General features: G+C 42.0%; 1 protein-coding gene across 2 annotated transcripts; it reads left to right on the plus strand.

Moving 5' to 3' along the window:
- Positions 1–300: 300 nt before the first annotated feature.
- Positions 301–12,714, plus strand: FAM3B (FAM3 metabolism regulating signaling molecule B). 2 transcript variants are annotated; one of them, XM_085040684.1, is made up of 8 exons: positions 301–388; positions 6,866–7,003; positions 7,814–7,937; positions 8,632–8,690; positions 10,190–10,240; positions 10,895–10,982; positions 11,966–12,098; positions 12,584–12,714. In XM_085040684.1, the coding sequence occupies exons 1-8, from the start codon at positions 385–387 to the stop codon at positions 12,671–12,673; spliced, it is 687 nt and encodes a 228-aa protein (XP_084896810.1). In that variant the 5' UTR covers positions 301–384; the 3' UTR covers positions 12,674–12,714. The 2 variants fall into 2 exon arrangements, with proteins under 2 accessions (XP_084896810.1, XP_084896720.1); XM_085040594.1 differs by lacking the exon at positions 301–388 and adding an exon at positions 2,281–2,425.
- Positions 12,715–19,234: the final 6,520 nt, after the last annotated feature.

The following is a 19,234-nucleotide window of genomic DNA, read 5'->3' on the forward strand; positions in this document are numbered from 1 at the left end:
TAAGACAAACACACAAATAAGCCCCACCTTTGTGTTGTTTAGCAGGCCAGCAATGTCCCAGATTCACAAGCTTTACAGGTTTTCCAGCTTATCAGCTGAAAGTAATCAATGCTGGCTTTTTGCCCTTTGTTAAATGATCCATTTTTGCATATCTTGAGGAAGCTGATTTTAATAAATCCACAAGAAGAAGTATCTAAAAGGTCTCATCTTAAGTATTTGCTCCTGAATTTCATAAAGATAAGAGGGAAGGGAAGGGCCAAAAATCAACAGGAATTGTATCACAACACACATTTACATCCCTATTTCTCCACATTCCTGTCGATGCCACCACCACACAGGATGCTGAGTTTCTACCTGAATTGTGGCACAAGCACATGGTGAAATATGGGTGAGTTAAGTCACTGTTCTTCCACATTGCTGCCCCTGTTGTCCATTTGCATGTTCTTGTCTGCCCCAAGTCTTAGGTAAAATTACTTAGCTGAGTCACCAGTTGCACATTTTATGTTGGAGGTTTATTTTTTTTTAAGTTCTTGTAGCTCTACAAGCAAAGATTTAGTTGATTCGTTTTTTTGCAGATGCAAACAAAACTGAGATACCGGAAGGAAAAAAATTTAGAATTTCCTCATCCTTAGGCACTTAAAATCCCCTCAGCCACTGGATCCCTGGCATTTGGCTGGCCAGAAAACCAGGATTTCTAACAAACACCTAGGTGCAGTTCCATGTAGTTTAGGAGTGATGAAAATGAAGTAACCTGCTACACTTTTCCTGTGGGTAAAAGCAGATAAAATTGCACTTTCCCAGTACACACTGATTGCTAATTAAGTGCCTTTTTTCACCATACTGAGGTGGTGACAAAGTTTCTAAGGGCTTAAAATTTTTCTCAAAAGAATCTGCGACCCAACTATTTCAAAATTAAATTATCCCAAGTCCTAGTTAATATTCCTTGCTTTAATAAAAACAGAGGAATTTTTCATTTGGCTACCACAAACCATAACATTCTGGGTTTAAAGCCAGATTATTGTTACTTTAAGGGCTAAAACTGAACTCTCTAACCATTTTCAATCACTTATTAGCAGAGGCATCATTTCAATCATTTATTAGCAGAGGCATATCATTTTCTGATGTGCCAGCTTGCAGGGTAAAACTTCCTGCAGAAATAACTGCATGTTTTGAAAAGTATGCCAGACTAGAGTTGCCCTCTTGCCCTCTCATAACTCCTTTTCCTTTCTGTCCTATGCTTTTCATTCCTTAAGTTTATTTGTCCCACGTTACCTCTTTAATTATTCACACACCCAGGTTTTATGGGACGTTGCTTTTCCATTTGCAAGCACCACTACATTTGAAAATAACCAGCAGCAATTACTCCCTTAGGTTTTACCTGCAATTTATAGGATATTATAACATACCACTCACAGGCAAGGACGAGAAGCACCTCTCCTGCAGGGACTGCAAACATTTGCAGCTTTTACAGGTGTCCTGGGAGGAATGCAAATACCCCAGTCTGCCTGCAGCTCCTTTATGGGTCCTCCTGCAAAATTTTATTCACCTGTTTGCTGAGCTAAACATTAATTCCTGGGCATCATTAGAGGCACAGGGAGTGGAAAAGCTTGATGGAAAGTAAATCTGAGAGGTTTCAAGGGCAGCTACAGAACCACAGCGTAGTTTGAGAGATTTTCTAAATGAAAATTAGTGACCCAGCAGGAAGGAAACCTGGTGCACAACTCCTGGTGCTCAAGAAAAGAAGAACCAAGGGTGGGCTGGAGCTTGTGGTGGAATTTGTGTCACCCCAGGGCTGTGGTGATGGGTGGGAAAAGGAGGATGGCTCTCTGATGGAAAAAGCCCTGGGTTGGGTTCAACACACTCGAAATTAACTGCCTCCTCCGGGGAATGGATCCAAACTCAGGGAGAGTAGGTTTAGATTGGATATTAGGAAGAAATTCTTCACTGTGAGGGTGGTGGAGCACTGGAACAGGATTACTGTGGCTGCTCCATCCCTGGAAGTGTCCAAAGCCAGGCTGGATGGAGCTCTGAGGATCCTGATGCAGTGGGAGTTTCTCTGCCCATGGCAGCAGGGTTTGCACAAGATGATCTTTAAGGTCCCTTCCAACCCAAACCATTCTGTGATTCCATGATTTTAACATCTGGGGGAGAAAAAAATTAAATAATTTTTAAAAAGAAAGAAAGAAAAGGACTGAAAGGCTAGCTTTCCGACCGGGCTGACGAGTGCCAAACGAGCCTTCCTCCTGCCCCACCGGCCAGCTGCGTGCTTACTGCGGCGAGTAATGTCAAGTTATTTGACTTTAACCGGGGCGGTGCGGCGCTGACAGGCACTCCCCTTCCCGCTGCCTTCCCGGTGCTGGCAGGGGGAGGCCGGGAGAGGGACGAGGAGGAGGAGGAGGAGGAATAATGAAGCTGAGCCGGCACTGTGAGTGGGATGCGCCCCGGAGCTTCTCCGGCCGGGCTGGGACCCTCCTGGCCAACGGGGAGGGATGGGAGGGCAGATCCCGGCTCAGTACTCAGCTCTCAGTCTGGAAAAATTCATCCTCGAGTCTTAAATATATTCTTGGTTTTGCCTTTTTTTTCCCCCCAGCTGCGTGCGGGTGGGTGTGGGAATTAGCGAGGTGTGGCTGCGTGGAGGGTTTGAATCAGCTAAACACAAATAACCCAACACCGGGCTTGCTTTTAGAGCTTTAGTAGCTGCCAAGGGGCATCTGAAGGAGAGAGGAAATTGAGAGCTGCTGAAAGGTGGGATTGCTAACACAGGACCCGAGGGAATGGCAGGAGGCTGGGCCAGGGGAGGCTTAGGTTGAATATTAAGGTTTTTACCCCAGAGTTCCAGGAGTGATTGCACAACGCTCTCAGGGATGCACAGGGTGGGATTGTTGGGGTGTCTGTGCAGGGCAAGGAGTTAGATTTGTGGGTCCCTTTAAACTGAGGATATTCTGCGATTCTGTCATCTTTTCCTTATGCTCTGCTGGTTTTCGTGTCCTGCCACACCTCCGTCCTGACTGTCCTTCCTGCTGGCTTCTCTCTGCTGCCTTCTCTGCCTGGCTCTGTGAGTATTGCTGAGTATCTCTGCCTCATCAGAGAATTACAGGAGTAACTCTCACAGAGTTCCTCTGTGGAAAAAATGGTATGAGGGAGACACAGCAAGTGTCTCTTCAGCTCACCATCCCCGAACTGCTCCATGGTGCTGAGCAGCCACAGCCTCTGGTATCAGCAAGAGCAGAGTCTGACTGTCAGGCACATAAGATGGACTTCGTGCTTTATAACTCTTAATTCCTGTTAATAGCACAGATTAAGATCTCTTGACTATCTTAACTTTGACTTTATGACTTCGCTGTAACTCTGTAGAGGTTTGCACGTGTCTCTGGAGAAACCCAAAAATGAATGTGTGTGCAGGATAAATGACCTCAGTAAGCCTGAGAGATCCAGCTGGACCCACCATTCTGGGTCAGTGAGGTCCTTCAGTGTCTTCTGAGTCCCAGAAAGCAAAACCAAAAGTTGGTCAGTGGTGAAAATACTCCATGAGTTTTGATAACCAAGGACAAACTGTGTGGGAGAGTTGGTAAATGTATTCCTTGAGCCTTAAAAAGCATATTTCAAAAAATGTTTAAGCAGCTTGTGTTTTAAGTAAAGAACAGAATATATTATAGAATCACAGAATCATTTAGGTTGGAGAAAACCTTGAAGATCATCGAGTCCAACCTCTGACCTCTAAAAGCACCTTGTCATCTGGACCATGGCACTGAGTGACACATCCAGCTGTTGCTTGAACTCCTCCAGGGATGGGAACTCCACCACTTCCCTGGGCAGCTCCTGCCAATTCTTGACCACCCTTTCCATGCAGAAATTCCTGCTGCTGGCCAAGCTGAGCCTCCCCTGGCCCAGCCTGAGGCTGTTCCCTCTCCTGCTGTCCCTGTTCCCTGGAGCACAGCCTGACCCCCCGGCTGTCCCCTCCTGGCAGCAGCTGTGCAGAGCCACAAGGTTCCCCTGAGCCTCCTTTGCTCAGCTCTTTCCCAGCTCCCTCAGCTGCTCCTGGGGCTCCAGACCCTTCCCAGCTCCATTCTGAACACTGTCCAGCACCTCAATATCTCCCTTGCACTGAGAGACCCAGAACTGGGCACAGCCCTCGAGGTGTGGCCTCACCAGAGCCAGCACAGAGGGACAATCACTGTCCTGGTCCTGGGGCCACACAATTCCTGATCCAAGCCTCAGTCCATCAATCCAGCCTGTCCAGATGCCTCTGCAGAGCCTTCCTGCCCTCCAGCAGATCAACACTCCCACCCAACTTAGTGTTGTCTGAACTTACTGAGGGTGCCTTCAGTCATGATATTGATGATTCAGATCATCAAGAAAGATATTGAACCTGACTGGCCCCAAAACTGACCCCTGGGGGACACCATTTTAGCTGGACACCAGCTGGGTGTGGCACCATTCCCCACCACTCTCTGGGCCTGGACATCCAGAAGTTCTTAACCCAGGGCAGATGAGCCTGTCCAAGTCATAGGCTGCAGCTTTTCCAGGAGATCTGTGGGAGACAGAGTCAAGGGCTTTGCTGAAATCCAGGTAGACATATCCACAGCCTTTCCCTCATCCTCCAGGGGCATCACCTGGTCATAAAACAAGATCAGGTTGGTCAGGCAGGACCTACCTTTCCTAAATCTGTGCTGGATGCTGCTGATCCCGTGGTTGTCCTGTTTGTGATCTCACTCAGCATGATCTGTTCCATGATTTTCCCAGCCACCAGGGAATAACACCAGGCATAAGAGCAGTTAGGCATTTTGTACTTTTTCTTCTGTCTAGGTAAAATGCTGCACTGTTGAGCCTGTTTTGCAACAGAGCTGCTCCATAGTTTTGATGAAAAACAGCACAAAATCATTGTAAAGGTAAACCTGCCAAGCCAACTATGGAATGAGCAAAGCAAAACTTGACTGTTGCTCTCGTAGATCTTTGCAATGCACCACACCCCATCCCCTCCCGCAAAGTAGGCACTCAAATCTCTCCATAAAATTGTCACTTTCACTTTGCTCTCTCTGGTTTTTGCTTTTGAGATTTTTGCCTTGGCCAAAATCATAAACTAAATATATTTTGCGTATAAATCTGGTTATTTTTTAGAATTACAAAAGAGCAAAGGTTGGCATCATTCTGTTTGGTTCCAGCAGCTTCCTTGTTTGTGCACGTGAACTTTATCAGTGTTTGTGTTCACATCACTGCACGAAAGACATGTCAGAGTAATTTTCAGTATTATTTTAGTGGGGCTTTGCACCACTACTTGAGGTGGAGTGAGAGATTTCTCATAGGTCATCATTAGGGAAATTTATAATACCTGAAGATGCATTATATTACTTTCTCAATCTTAAGCCTTTGGTGAAAACACAGCAAGTTTCTCACAATATTTTCCCTGCAGTCACACAAATGTTTCTGCAATGCTTCATTGGGCTTTTTATTTTGAAAGCTGGTAGAATGCAGGAATACCCATGTGGCCAAATACAAATAGGGAGTATCTAGAGAGGAAAAATTCAATCTTTATTGTAGATTATCAACAGAACCTGAGTCACCAGAGACTACTCTTATGAAAAAATAAAATCAAAGTTCCTTCTGGCATGAATAGCCTCAGGAATCTCTGTGCTGGAGTAGTGTGTTCATTGTGCTGAATTTGGATAGAGACCAGTTGGGCAGAATTCTCAGGAAAGTGGCAGAACCTGCAAAACAGGACTCGAGGAGGGAAATGGAAAAATCTGTCCTTATTCTAGAGAAAGGGTAGGGCTGAAATCATAATGTTTATAGAAGACAGTTCCAAGAAGGAAAGGAAAGTACTTCATGAGTGTAAACTGTTACAAAGAAGATTTAGACTAGATAATACACAATATTTTCTAGAAGGTTGGCAAAGTGAGCATACTGCGTATTTTTGCGCATTAGTCCTGTTGAACTTGGTTTTCAGGACTATAAAAACTACTAATTTTCTTTTTTCCACTTTAACAGACCCTTATTTTCAGGGACATTTTTTTTACACATCAGGAAGTGACTCACAGCACTAAAACAGCCTGTTCCACAGCAGCACTGTGATATTTCCTCATTTAGCATCCTGGTGTAGCTCATCAGAAAAGCCTGCTGGCATTTCTGGTATTGAGGAAAAGTAGATATTCCATATGAGGAGGAAGCTTTTCACAATTAGGATGGGAAAACACTGGCACAGGTTGCCCAGGGAGGTGATGGAAATACCCAAGGTCAGGCTGGTTGGGATTCTGAACAACCTGATGCAGTTGAAGATTCCCCTGCTTGCTGCAGGGAGGTCAAATAGATGAGTTTTGAGGGTTCCTTCCAACCCAAATTATTCTGTGATTCTTTGGATGCATTCAGAGCTCATTGTGTGAAAGGGATTGTTTGGGTCTTCTGCTGTTGTTTTTACCCAGCATGTTGAAAGCATGGGTGGAGGGAATTCCCTGTGTGGTCAGAGTTTTAAACCATTCCTGGAGTGTTTTCCTGCCACAAGAAATCAATGGTAACTGCAAAGCACCTCTGTAATATCTGGTATTTACTTTTCAGAGTCAAAATCCTACTAGGATTGAGTTGAACTTCATGTTTCTTTGGGGTATTATGGATGTGGATTGAAGGGAGTGTTGGGGGGAATTTTCTGCTTGAAGATCAAGTTTGAGAGACAAAAGGGGTTGTCAGAGATAGGAATGTAACAAACACTCTACTGCCACATCTCTCAAGGCTGTGGTTGACACAGTGAATCAGACAGAAAACAGCCAGTTTGGGTAGCAATGCCAGAAAAAATGACAACATTTTTTGTGTTGCTATGAAAACATTTTTATGTCTTTGAGGGGTGTTTTTCTTCTTTTTATTTTCCCCTTCACAGTTGTCCTGAGGTTATTCGGGCTCCTGTTGACATCCTTGGTTGCATGGTATTTGGGATACTTTGTTGCTGCTCATGTGCCCCAAAACACAATATCCATTGCTGTACTTCAAGATATTGGAAAGAAACCAGTGTTGAAGGGTGTGTAGTTGTATTTATTTCCTTTTTTTTTTCTTATACTGTGTCTGATGTTGTGTATTTATATGCTAAATGACAAATGGCTTGTTGGCTAAGGAATTACTTGGTGTGTGCTGTTATAAGAATGAAGTTGACTGTAAAATTAATTAAAGCAAAGCTAAAGTTTTCTTAGACTCTGTTTTTGAAGGAACACAATGTCAGCCTATTTTTGCAAGTGTACAAATGTCTTTAATTAAATAGTGATGTAAGAACACCTTATTTGTTTGCTGTCATAAAAATGCAAAACTGCAGCTTTGGTTCTGTCACATGGATTTTGTATTTATGATAAACATTTGAACCACTAAATAAATTTTGTGATTAAAATCTCATTATTTTGTAGCTCTAGCATGACCAGGTGGCTTAATGTGTACATCTTTGTCATTTTTTGACTATGTTATTTTGTAAAAAAGAAGCCTTAAAATGAGAATGGTAACTATTAGCTTCAAGCTGCTGGTCGGAAACCTTTATCCTCATAGATTTTATTTCCTGTTATATGGAATAGCATATAATAATTACCTTATATTCATATCAGATCATTCCACATAGGGCATCTTTCTGTGGATTAGCTTGCACTGAGACCCAACATCTATTAGAAAGTCAGTGGTGACTTCCAGCCCAAACAAACCCATGATGATGTTGCCACAACCCCAGAGAACTGTCAGGATTCTGAGTTTTTATATTTGAGTTTAGCCCGTTGGCTTTAGGGGATTGATCCCATGCAGGAATTGTTTCTGCAGCACCCAAAAACCCCTCTTTTCATCCTTGCTGTTGCAGCCCCAGCCCCCAAAAGGCAGAAGTGTGACCACTGGGCTCCTTGCCCGCCTGGCAACCTCGCCTATCGCATCCTCAGCGGAGGTGGCAAGCAGAGGAAGGCTAAGATTTGTTTTGAGGATGAGCAGTGAGTACCACTCTGATTTTACATCTAAGTGAGTTCTTTGTGCTCTGATGAGAGGTGTTTGGGTTTGGTTCAGTAGCTGCATGTGAGCTCCAGCCAGGGGGATCCTATTCTGGTGGGAAATGTCAGAATTTATCTGACAGTATTTAACTCTTCTGTCTTCTTTTTTTCATTTTAAACCTAATCTCCAGTGATATTTTTGTTGTTGTTGTTGTATTCCTCTGCAGACAACTGTTAGTTTCCAATATGATTTTTAATTTTCATGGTGCAGAATTGTCAATTTACAGAATGCTGACTGGTCAGCATCTTCTGAAAGTCAGGTTCTTTCGTGGCTTTTCAAACTGGACAGGGAGAATGATTTCAAAACCTTGCAGTGACCTTTCCTGGAGACATAATCCACAGAGAATACAGCCACGAAACCACTTTATTTTGGTTCTGTATTTTTTTTCTCCTTTATCTTTCTGGCTGCACTTGTATGAAATATTTTCTTGATCTGCCTCATTTTGAAAGAGTCATTGTTGAAGGAAACTGGTACACTGTGCAGGATTTTTAAGCTCCTGTTTACAACAAAGTCTTGAATTAAATAACTGAAGAAAACATAAATATCAGATAATCACTTAGCACTGGTAAACATAATTTTGCATCAGAGCTTCTAGACAGATGTATTTCACTGATATTATATTTATTTCAATTCCAGGCTTATAAGTGAAGGGAATGGTGATGTTGGAAGTGGTATAAACATTGCCATTGTGAATTGTAAGTAAGAGAAAAAAATGTTAGAGAGAGACACACTTTTGTACTGCAATAAATTACCAATGTTCTTGGGGGGTTGGATATTTTGTTTTGTGAGGGATTTTTTATTAGCTAGTGTGGAAGGGAAACGAAAATATTGCAAACTTGATTCACATTAATGTAAGAAAAACAAATCTGTGTGATAAAAACAGTCTTCTGGGTAAACAAAAGAAACATGTTCACAATCAGTAGAAGAAAATAGAAAATGTGTACATAGAAGTGGTGTAAATGTATTTTATGAGACAAAAGAATTGTAGCACAGCAAAAATATCAGTGATCTCCAGCAGTGAAGCTCAACTTTCAGCTTCAGTCCTTGATAAAATATTTCTGCTGCTCCACTGATAAGGGGGAAGCAGAACTGAGAGTTGCAGTTCTGCCTCAAGGTGTAGCCATGGCATAAATTCCTTTTCCAGGCTTGGTCAGTGGACAGGAAGACAAAATCAGTGCTTAATTACTATTAAACTGCCTTATCTGTCTTTGCTTATAGTAGAAGCTGCTGGAAAACAGAAGGTGTGCTTTATTCCGGATTTGGAGGCAACTAAATCCTAAATTTGATTTAGATGAATGGGAATGGGGATGAAGTGCAGCATATTCAATAATGGGTCCAGGGAAAAATAAATGCCTAAATCTTGTGGGGGAGGGAAGAAAGGGAGTTCACAGGTACAGTCAAGTTTGGCTCTGGTCACAAAACCCTTCTATTCCAATTTTTTTGTCTCACTTTTGCTAAGCAAGGTCTTGGCTTTGTCCAAACTTGTATGATTTTGTGGAAAGTTAAATTAACCACGGACAAGAATCTGTTCCAAATTTTTTTCCCAGTTAACTACTGGCTTTTTTTTTCCAATAATCATAAAATCTTTACAGTGTATAACAGACAAAAATGAATTAAAAATGAGAGTAAGAGGGGGAAATACTCATTTTGAATGCCTAAAGCCAAACGATGGCAAATAGGAGCAGGTCTGTTATCCTGCACCAATATTTTCTACATGTCCTCTAATTAGATCAGGCAAGATAATGACTGTGCTAAATAAGTGTCTTATGGCAAATGGGATGGAAGTTTGAACATGTCAAACATTGCACAGAATAGGATTAAATTCATGTTAATAATTTTAGGCTTAAGCACTTTTCCTATGTATATTTTGTATATTTTTCCTAGTATATTTTGTATATTTAAATATAAAAACATGGAAGCACACACCAAAAAAATGAATTTTTCTTTAAAATAAAAATCAATAAAAATGTTTAGCTACATTTGATGATTCAGAGACTACATGAAACAAAATATATTCTCCCCAAATCTTAAAGTCGTGTTATTTCAAAATTCTTCCAATTTAAGAACTGAAACAAAAGAAGCCAAATAATGCACAAAATTAGGGATGCCTAGCTTTAGCTGAAAATGCTAACTATGCTTGCTGATTGAATAAAATAATATTTGCTCATATTTAGTCTTTTTTTTTTAATTACAGATAAAACAGGAAAAGTTTTATGGACAAAATTTTTTGAAATGTGGACAGGAGGTAAGGGAAAAAGTGCAATAGAGTTTCTGTTAGTGTTCTGTCATTTAAAAAGTACTTACATTTCTGTAATTCTGCTCTTTGAATGACTATTATTGTGTTAGCTTCAGGGATCAGCTAGAAACAAACAGCTGCTGTCTTCATAAAATATGTTCTGGCCCAATATGATGACAAATTTTGCCTGAAAAGCTGAATTTCTCCTGTTGGTTGAAATAGTTAATTATCTTTTTTTTTTTTTTTTTAATTATCTTGTTCATTTCCCTTTTTTGTTTTGTCTTTTCCTTTAGTCTCCATTATTTCAGTCTGGTAGGAATGACACTTAACCAGATACTACATCCAGATGCTTCACTCAGCAAAATTCCTTTTCCTGACATATCTTGTTCTAATTTACTTATAAAATCATCATGATTAAAAAATTACCATAGGAAATTTCCAAATCTGTCCCTTAACATAGCTGGAAAGATGCTCTACTTTCAGAACAGCTTTTAATACATTTTCTAAACTTCGAAGAGTAAGTTTCCTCACCTATTAGTGAGGAGAAACAGAATGCTCTGGGGCACTGGAAACTGATTCCCTGACTCTTTAAAAATGTTTTTTAGCTGGGGTGCACGAATAGGAATGTGCTGTGAGTAATGGGATGTGTGATTGATTCCACAGACCACTCGGCAGAGATGATCAGTTTCATCAGGTCTGCGCCAGAAGGATCTCTCCTTCTCATGGCCACTCACGACGATGGAAGCACCAAGTAAGGGAGTTCTGGAGGTTGAGGGGCAGAGCAGTGCATGGCTGGGAAATTACTGTTGTGGATTGGTGTGAAGGAATGGTAAATTCCATTCTGTTCTCGGAGTTGTTGTCTCATTTCCTGCCCAAAAGTTTGGATTCTGTGTCTTTTCCATGGCTGCACATATCTGTACGTTGGTGTTCCCCAGGATGGGTAGATATTATATTGTTAAAAAGCACCCTAAAGGGCACTGCTGTTACCTCTGGGTCACAACCTTCTTTATTCTGAAATGTTATCTATCCACACCTCCAATTATGATGTCTCTAGTTTGGGTTCCTTCTTACATTTAACTGAATTATTCAGGTGCTTCAGGTCGCTGTTGAGCCGCTAGCAGAGAAAAAGACCTGGATTCTCAGCGTGGCATAAAAAAGAGAGCTTTTATTATTTGATTCCAACACATATAGATTTTTCAGAGGTCACTCAGATTGGTCAGTCAGAAGCCTCCCCCTAGGCCTGACTGGCCAGGCTTGAACTGTCCAAATCTCAAGACACTGTTTTTAATAACATCCAAACTTTATCTTTGTTTATAAAACACAGGAGAAAGTTCTCATGGGAAAGACCTGTGCTAGCCACACTTTTGAATCTTAGCTGAGTTCATGATATGGTAATTACCCAGGAAATTACTTAATCCATGCTTGATGCCCTTGTCCTTATTTAAGAAGGGTTGACAGATCAGATAGTATTTGAGATGTATTTTTCTTTCTGCTATGCTGTTACAAACAGGTTGTATTGACATCAGGAAAATGAGGAGGAAGAAAATTGATGAATTCAATTTCCTGTGTGAATTCAATGTCATGCTACTATCACAGCTCTCAGGACTATTTAATTCTCATTTTTGCTTCTGCTGGCTTAATGCTGAATGTAAAGCCTGAATCAGCTGTGATCTTTTTCATCATTCTTCACATCCTGAATTTTTAACACTCATTTTTTCCCCTACATTGTTCTAGGCTGAACAACAATGCCAGAAAATTAATAGAAGAACTGGGAAGTAAAGAAATAAAGAATATAAAGTTCAGGTCAAGCTGGGTTTTTATAGCTGCCAAAGGCTTCAAGCTGCCAGATAATATCGAAAAAGAAAAGGTCAGGTTTGTTTTATTTTCACTTTATATTTGTCTGTATATCAAAACCTGAAACTTTGGGAATAACTTGCCTGCAGGTTTCAGGAGAACTAAAGATGCTGTTTTTCACAGAGATTTCTGTTTGCATCTGTGCCTTGTTGTGCTCACTTTCTGTAAGCCCAGTTTTGCTCATCTGTATGAGAGAGATACAGAAATGAGAAAACCCAGCAGAGATCAGGTCCCTTGATGATGCTGATTCCCTCCAAAGCCATGGCAAACTTCCATAGTGTATATCACGACAGCCATCTGGGAAATGAATGAAGCACTCTGTGGAAGAGAGAATCTGGTAGAATCTTCGCCCATTATGATAAGCAAGATGTACAACATTCTCCTCAGCTTCCCAATCCTCCTTCATTACCTCCTTCTCTTGTATGAGGTTTGACAAACTGGTATGGAAATAGAAAAAAACTAAATACTGATTTTTTTTAATTTCTTTTATTTTTACAGATAAACCACTCTGACCAGAAGAAGAACAGATACAGTGGCTGGCCAGCTGAAATCCAAATAGAAGGCTGTATCCCAAGAAATCTGATCTGAACAAATGCATACCTCATTAATAAAGACAATCATATATTTTTGTATCTATGACTCCATTAAATTGCTTCCAAAACCCAATAAGCATCTGAACAATTGTAAAATAAGTCATATGCAGAGTTATTAACCTTTCTTTCCTCCCTGTGGTTTTATTCTAATCTGAAAACAAATAGGTATTTTGATGAGAAGTGGAAATAAAATAATCTGGTTTGAAATTACAATGTTCAGGAAGTCAGTCATAAAATACCAGGATTTTTGGAAGTGAGCATACATTGTCATTAATGCTTTTAGGAGGTTGGTTTTACTTGTTTATTTTAATATGTCTTTTCTTTTGGTTCCCTTTAAATACTAATATGCAAATATAACTTAATCTAAATTGTAATATAAAGTCACTAGCAACAAAGCAAATTAATATAATGCTAGTTCATTAGTAACATTGCTTCTCTTCAGAGAAAATATGGAAAGAGCAGTTACATTTTTTAGTTGATTTTAATGATGTTGACAACACAGAATAGCAATGCTAACATGTAAAGATTCAGTTACTTGAATTATTTTACCAAATTTAAGCTGCAAATCTACATAGTTTAAGTACTTTTCTTCCAGTAAGTTTAAATTACTTTAAAAAATGTAGTGACTTCATGCAAGCTGAAGTGTTGTTCATGTTAACTATAGAACTGAGCATATGATTGAAAGGAAATGATAGAAATATTTATTCAATTTCCCTTTTTTTTTGAAGCACAAAAAGGGGGATTGTTCTGGATTGTTCTTAACTGCTGTTTTGTCCCCCTGTTGTTCAGAAATCTCCCATATGGCAGATCCCACAGCTTAAGCTGCTTCCTGCAGCAGTCCACTGTTATTCTAGTTATCCCCCTGATACTGGCAGTATCAAGGACACTGCCAAAATTAAATTAGTTTGGCACAGTTTGGCAGACTCAGTGGTTGCTCCTTAGCACTGGTGAGGTGGATACAAGCTGAACATTTCAATAGCTGTTTCAATGTTTTTCCACATTAAGCCGTTCTTCTTAATAATAATAATTTTTCAGGTGGTGCTTGTGCTGCTGGCAGGACATTTATTCCTTTGAATAGTAATCACCCTTTGCTACTTGCCTGAATTATAAAAATAACATAATTACAGTGCTAATGGCTGGCAGTCCTCAGAGTGCCAAGCTCTGAGACAGCCCTGGAGCTGTGTGCAGTCTGACAGTCACTGCCTTCTGCTCCAGGCCACAATTAATCTCACAGTAATTACAATTAAACTGCACTTCAATTTCTGTTTAGCAGTTCCCATGAAGTACAACATTCTCATTCTTTACATTTGCTCTGTTCCTCACGCTCTGTGCAAGTGTGCAAGTAAAAGCTGCACTCCCATCATCTGAATTAAAGACCAAACCACCCTGAGAAACTTTCACAGCACAAACTCCTGCAAAATGGTCTTTTAACTCCATGGTGTTTTCACTTTTTCAGAGATGAAGCTGAGTCACCTGGACTGGACTGAAGAGTGTTGATAATCTGCAGTGCTGAATAGCCATCATCAGCTTTGTTTTCATTTGTTCATGACCCAGTGCTTAAATATGGTAGGCAGAGGACTCTCAGGTATTTTGGTAACCCTCTGATCTGAAGAAATAATGGAAAAGTGATCGCTTGCCACTTTTTCAATCCCTTTTCAGATTAGAAACAATCTTGCAGAGTTGGTTTGAAAGCAGGATTTCAACTCTGCACCCACGACTTGAACACTTTTAAAGGAACTGCCTCCTGGGAAGAAGTGAAAAGCTTTTTCATGGAATCCTAATTCTGAAAAATTAATCTGGGGGGAAGGGAAGAGCTGCAGCAGTGGAGGTCGATGCTCTTCATGCCAGGTGACAATGCCAACCACAAGCAGCAGGCAGGAAGTGAATTTCCTGCATTCTCCTGGGCTGGGTAAGTGGTGGGAAATACCTCTGGGTGCTTTTTGCAGCACGCTGGGTTACCACCATGCAATGAGGTTCAAACCTGCACAGAAATCCATCTTTTTCTAACCCCAGCAGGCAAATCCCATGGGAAGCCATGAGCTTTAGGCTGTGGTGTTACTCAGGGCGTGGGTTTGTGGGTTTAAAAGCGGGTTTGTGGCACAGCAGGTGGCAGCAGTGGCTTTCCAGATCCTCTGCATCTCTACAAATACCCAACCTCCCGGTGTTTTCCTGCCCTGGGCAGATGCTGGAAGCCACAGACACGAGTGGAAATCACCTTGGGTGGATACCAGCAGCTTTGCCCCAACATGCCACACCTTCCTTTCCCACACTTTGCCAGGGACAGGCTCCCATTTCAAATATTCCCAGCAGCAGCATCCCACACAAGAAGGTCCCTCAGACCTCCTGCCCTTTTAGAAACACATTTTTGATGCTCCCATTTTTACCCACTGTGTGAACGTGACAACCAATCCCATAAAGAACAAACCACCTGGTCAGAGTTCCTTTTTCATTTCTCCATTTAAGAGCATGAGAAGCCTGTCAGGGTCCTGACATGTCTCTTAAACATCCCTTGATCCCTAGCAGTCCAGTTTGATGGCAGCCGTAGGAAATATTGATCAAATAATAGGTAACATTTTCAGTTTCTCAGCGGCAACTGTTTCTTCATGTTCTTTGTGTATTGTTAACTAGCTCAAAGTGCAAAGTTTCCACTATATTTAAAAGCAAAATACAAGAAAGGAAAAGAGAGGTGATAGATGCTCTTTTTTAGGCAGGCTGTGCTTAAAGGAAAACTCTGACCAAGTGCAATCCACCCAGAGAAGCAAAGAGAAGCTGATGCTTTTACTTAAACACAGTGCCTGGAGGAAATAATAATATATGACTGTGATTTATGTATCTCTTCTTAGCTGCAGTGAAATGCTGAACAACAAGTAGAATTCAGGGCATTGAGATGGGTGGTTTTAATAACATTTGAGTGACAGCAGTTCCTAATTTCTGGGTACTCTAAAGTTTTATTTCACTTCTCTGCTCTGGTTTTTTGGGTTTTTTTTTTTTTTGTGCTCTGTTTTTGTTTTGGTTTGGGTTGGGAGAGGCTTTTGTTGTTTTTAGTTTGGTTTGGTTTGGTTTGGTTTTTTGTTTTGGTTTGGTTTTCTTTCTGGGAGAGGTTTTCAGCAGCATAGGAAATGTAGCTTCTCCTCCAAAACACACATTTTACACTAGCAGCTCCTTCTTCCAAAGATGAGAACGTAGAGACAGACTCTTTAGTCTGTCCTGGTCTCCATTGCAGGTCCCATTAAAAATTAAAAAAAATTTAAAAATTAATAGCTATGTTGTAACCAAATGCAATACACATTTCAACCTTGTACTTCTCAGATAAATCCTATGTGGTTGTGGGTTTTTATAGCTGCTTTCTATCCCCTAGGAATTCCCTACCAGTGTTCTGTGGGAGGCTGCTCTTGGCCACCCAGCCAGGACGACAACACCAAGAAATGTTTAAGGAACCAAGGGACACCTCCAAATCAGCTGCCCTTATCCTTATGGGGGAATTCACCTTGCTGGGTGTTCACTGGGAACACCACACAGCTGCTCCAAACAGCTCCAGGAGATTCCCAAAACACCTGGACAACTTCTTGGTACAGGGACTCGGGGAGCTGACTCAGAGAGGAGCTCTCTGTGATTTGTTGCTTCTTCCCAGAGAGGCTCTCGTGGCTGCCCTGGGGATTGTCTTGGCCACAGTGACAGTGCAGCCATCGAGTTTGAGATCTCTGCTGCTTTGCTGCACTGCCTGGCTCCTGAGATGGACCAGGCACAGGTGAGCATGGCTGGAAAAGCAGCATCTTTTATTCATGTGTCCATGGCAAAGCCATTGTCCCCAAAACTGATTCTTTCACCCCATGTGCAAGAAGCCAATCCTCACACAGAGTTCAGGTATTTCCTTTATTTACAGTTCTGTACAGAAAGAGGTGCTGGGTGGCAAATCCACAAAGCCAGCACAGTGACTGTAAAACTTTTCACTACTTATACATTTTAGCAAAATAGGTATTAAAGTTCATTGGCTACCAGTTATATGGTTTTCTAATTAATTTCATGTACTATTTCTTTCTTATATTATTTTTATATTTTATAGTATCATATCTAAATGTTTAGGTATTATATTTATATGTAAACTGTAATGCTCAATATCATATATTACATACATGATATCTTATATTCAAAATATATTATTTCTCAATATATATATATAGAGACATTATAAATATTGAATAATACACAATATTTACATTTGTATTTTAAACTAGTATACTGCTTTGGTATTTATCAAATATTATGATAATCTTATTATTGACTCATATTAATTAGCTGGTGCTAATTGTCTGGCTGTGCCCTCAGGCAGGAGCAGCAGAACAGGCTGTGCAGAGCCTGCAGCGCCCGCCTGAAGCGGGATGGACGTTCCTTAGGGTCAGCTGGCTGCTGCCCGAGGGCCTGGGATCCCTGCTGGGGAGCTGAGGGGCTGCGGGAGCACCAGGGGCTGTTTGGGGCAGTGCCCCGGCTCTGTGCTCCTGCTGCCTTCACCTGCTCAGCCAAGGCAGGAGAAGCTGCTGCCTTGACTGAATCCTGGGGAGCAGCATTGAGATCCTGCCGGATCTGTGGGAACTTGGGGTTCACCCAGATGGTGTTGGTGGTGATCTGTTTCCTGTCTTCTGGTGATTCCTCTATGTCTCTCTGGTGTCCCATTTCGGACAACTCTGTGTCTCCTCTGATTTCCCCTTCAGACAGATCTGGGTCTCGTCTGACTTCCCCTTCAGACAGCTCTTGATCAATGGAGACTTCCCATTGGGAGAGCTCATGGTATCTCTCACATTCGCACTGGTCCGGCTCTTGGACATCCTCATTTCCACGTTGGAAATGCTCCATATGTCCCTCATACTCCCACAGGAACAGTTCTTGGACTCTCTCATTTTCCCATTGGGAATGTTCCTCGTATATCCCATATTCCTGGTATCTCTCATATTCCCACTGGTCCAGCTCTTGGACATTCTGATTTCCCCATTGGGAAGGCTCCTGGTGTCTCTCATGTTCCCATTGGTTAAGATTTTGGAAATTCTCATTTCTCCATTGGAAAGGCTCCTGGTTTTCCTCATATTCCCAAGGGAACAGTTCTTCCTCATTCTCATATCCCCATGGGGAAGCCTCCTGATAGCTCTCATATTGCCATTCAAAGAGATTTTGGACACTCTCATTTCTCCATTGGGAATGTTCCTGGTATATCCCATATTCCCACTGGCCCAGCACTTGGCCATTCTCATTTCCCCATTGGGAAGGCTCCTGGTGTCTCTCGTACTCCCACAGGAACAATTCTTGGACTCTCTCATTTTCCAATTGGGAATGTTCCTGGTACATCTCATATTCCCACTGGTCCAGATTTTGGACACTGTCACTTGCCCATTGGGAAGGCTCCTGGTGTCTCTCATATTCCCATTGGTGCAGCTCCTGGACACTCTCATTTCCACACTGGTGCAGCTCTTGGACACTCTCATTTCCACACTGGTGCAGCTCCTGGACACTCTCATTTCCACTCTGGGGCAGTTCCTGGCCCATGTAGGGTTCCCACTCTTTCTCCTCCATGGCCAAGTCCCACTCCACAGACTGAGCCCCTGGCAGCTCTGCCCCCACCAAGGCCTCTGGGCATCACAAAGGCCTGCATCACCAAGGGCCATGACACCACACCTGTGTCACAAAGGGCACACCCAGCACCCCTCCAGCAGCCAAATGGACTAGGAGTGGCATGGAGCAGCCCCAGACTTGGGCACTTGTAGCCCCTGATGTGCCCAGAGCCCTGGGATAGGGGCTTTCCTTAGGGAGAATGGTCCAGGAGAGGCATTGAGCCAAAGACACTGGTGTCAAACTCAGAGGCTTTGTTGGCTTTCATACAACCAAAGTTTCCCCTTCCCTTGTTGTTACTGAGTGATGCTGTTTGCACACTGTGCAACAACTGCAATGAGTTACATGAACAGCCCCTGGCCTTTGGCTACCAATGGGCCTGGCTGTCTCCCCCAAAAAAGAAAGATCACAGAACCTTTGGGATATGGGAATCTGACATTTATTGCAGTACTTGCTTTCTCCCAACATGGAGGATTTCCTGATCAAGCTTTTCATTTCCTTCACTTACAACTTATCATGTATGTGTATATGCAAATACATTAGTGTTAGGCCTGCTTTAGGAACTGGTTGCTCACTTTGACAGACAGGATTGGAGGACACAGCCACAGCACAAAGAAACAACTGATGATTGTTAGTCATATGTAAAACATCTGGAGGTCAGGGTTTGCCAGAACTCCCTGCATCCCTGTTCACTTCAACTACAGCACTGGCCTGAGAGCAGCTCTGCACATAAACAGCAATTCATTTAGAGCAATCTCTTCTTCCTTACTGACAGTCCCACTTCTAACAGCTCAAATGAATGAACTGTAAGGGCTTTTTTGGGTCATTTCAGAGAATGGGTCAGGATCACAGAAAGTTCATGGCTTCCCTATCACAAACCCCATGTCTGTGTACAGCTGCAGCTTATGGCAGCTGAGAACCCCCAGCAGAGGAGGGGAAGCTGAGGGATGGTCAGACA

This window comes from Lichenostomus cassidix, chromosome 1 (genome assembly GCF_008360975.1).
Source record: "Lichenostomus cassidix isolate B80296 chromosome 1, HeHo_3.0, whole genome shotgun sequence".
Taxonomy (NCBI): Eukaryota; Metazoa; Chordata; class Aves; order Passeriformes; family Meliphagidae; genus Lichenostomus; species Lichenostomus cassidix.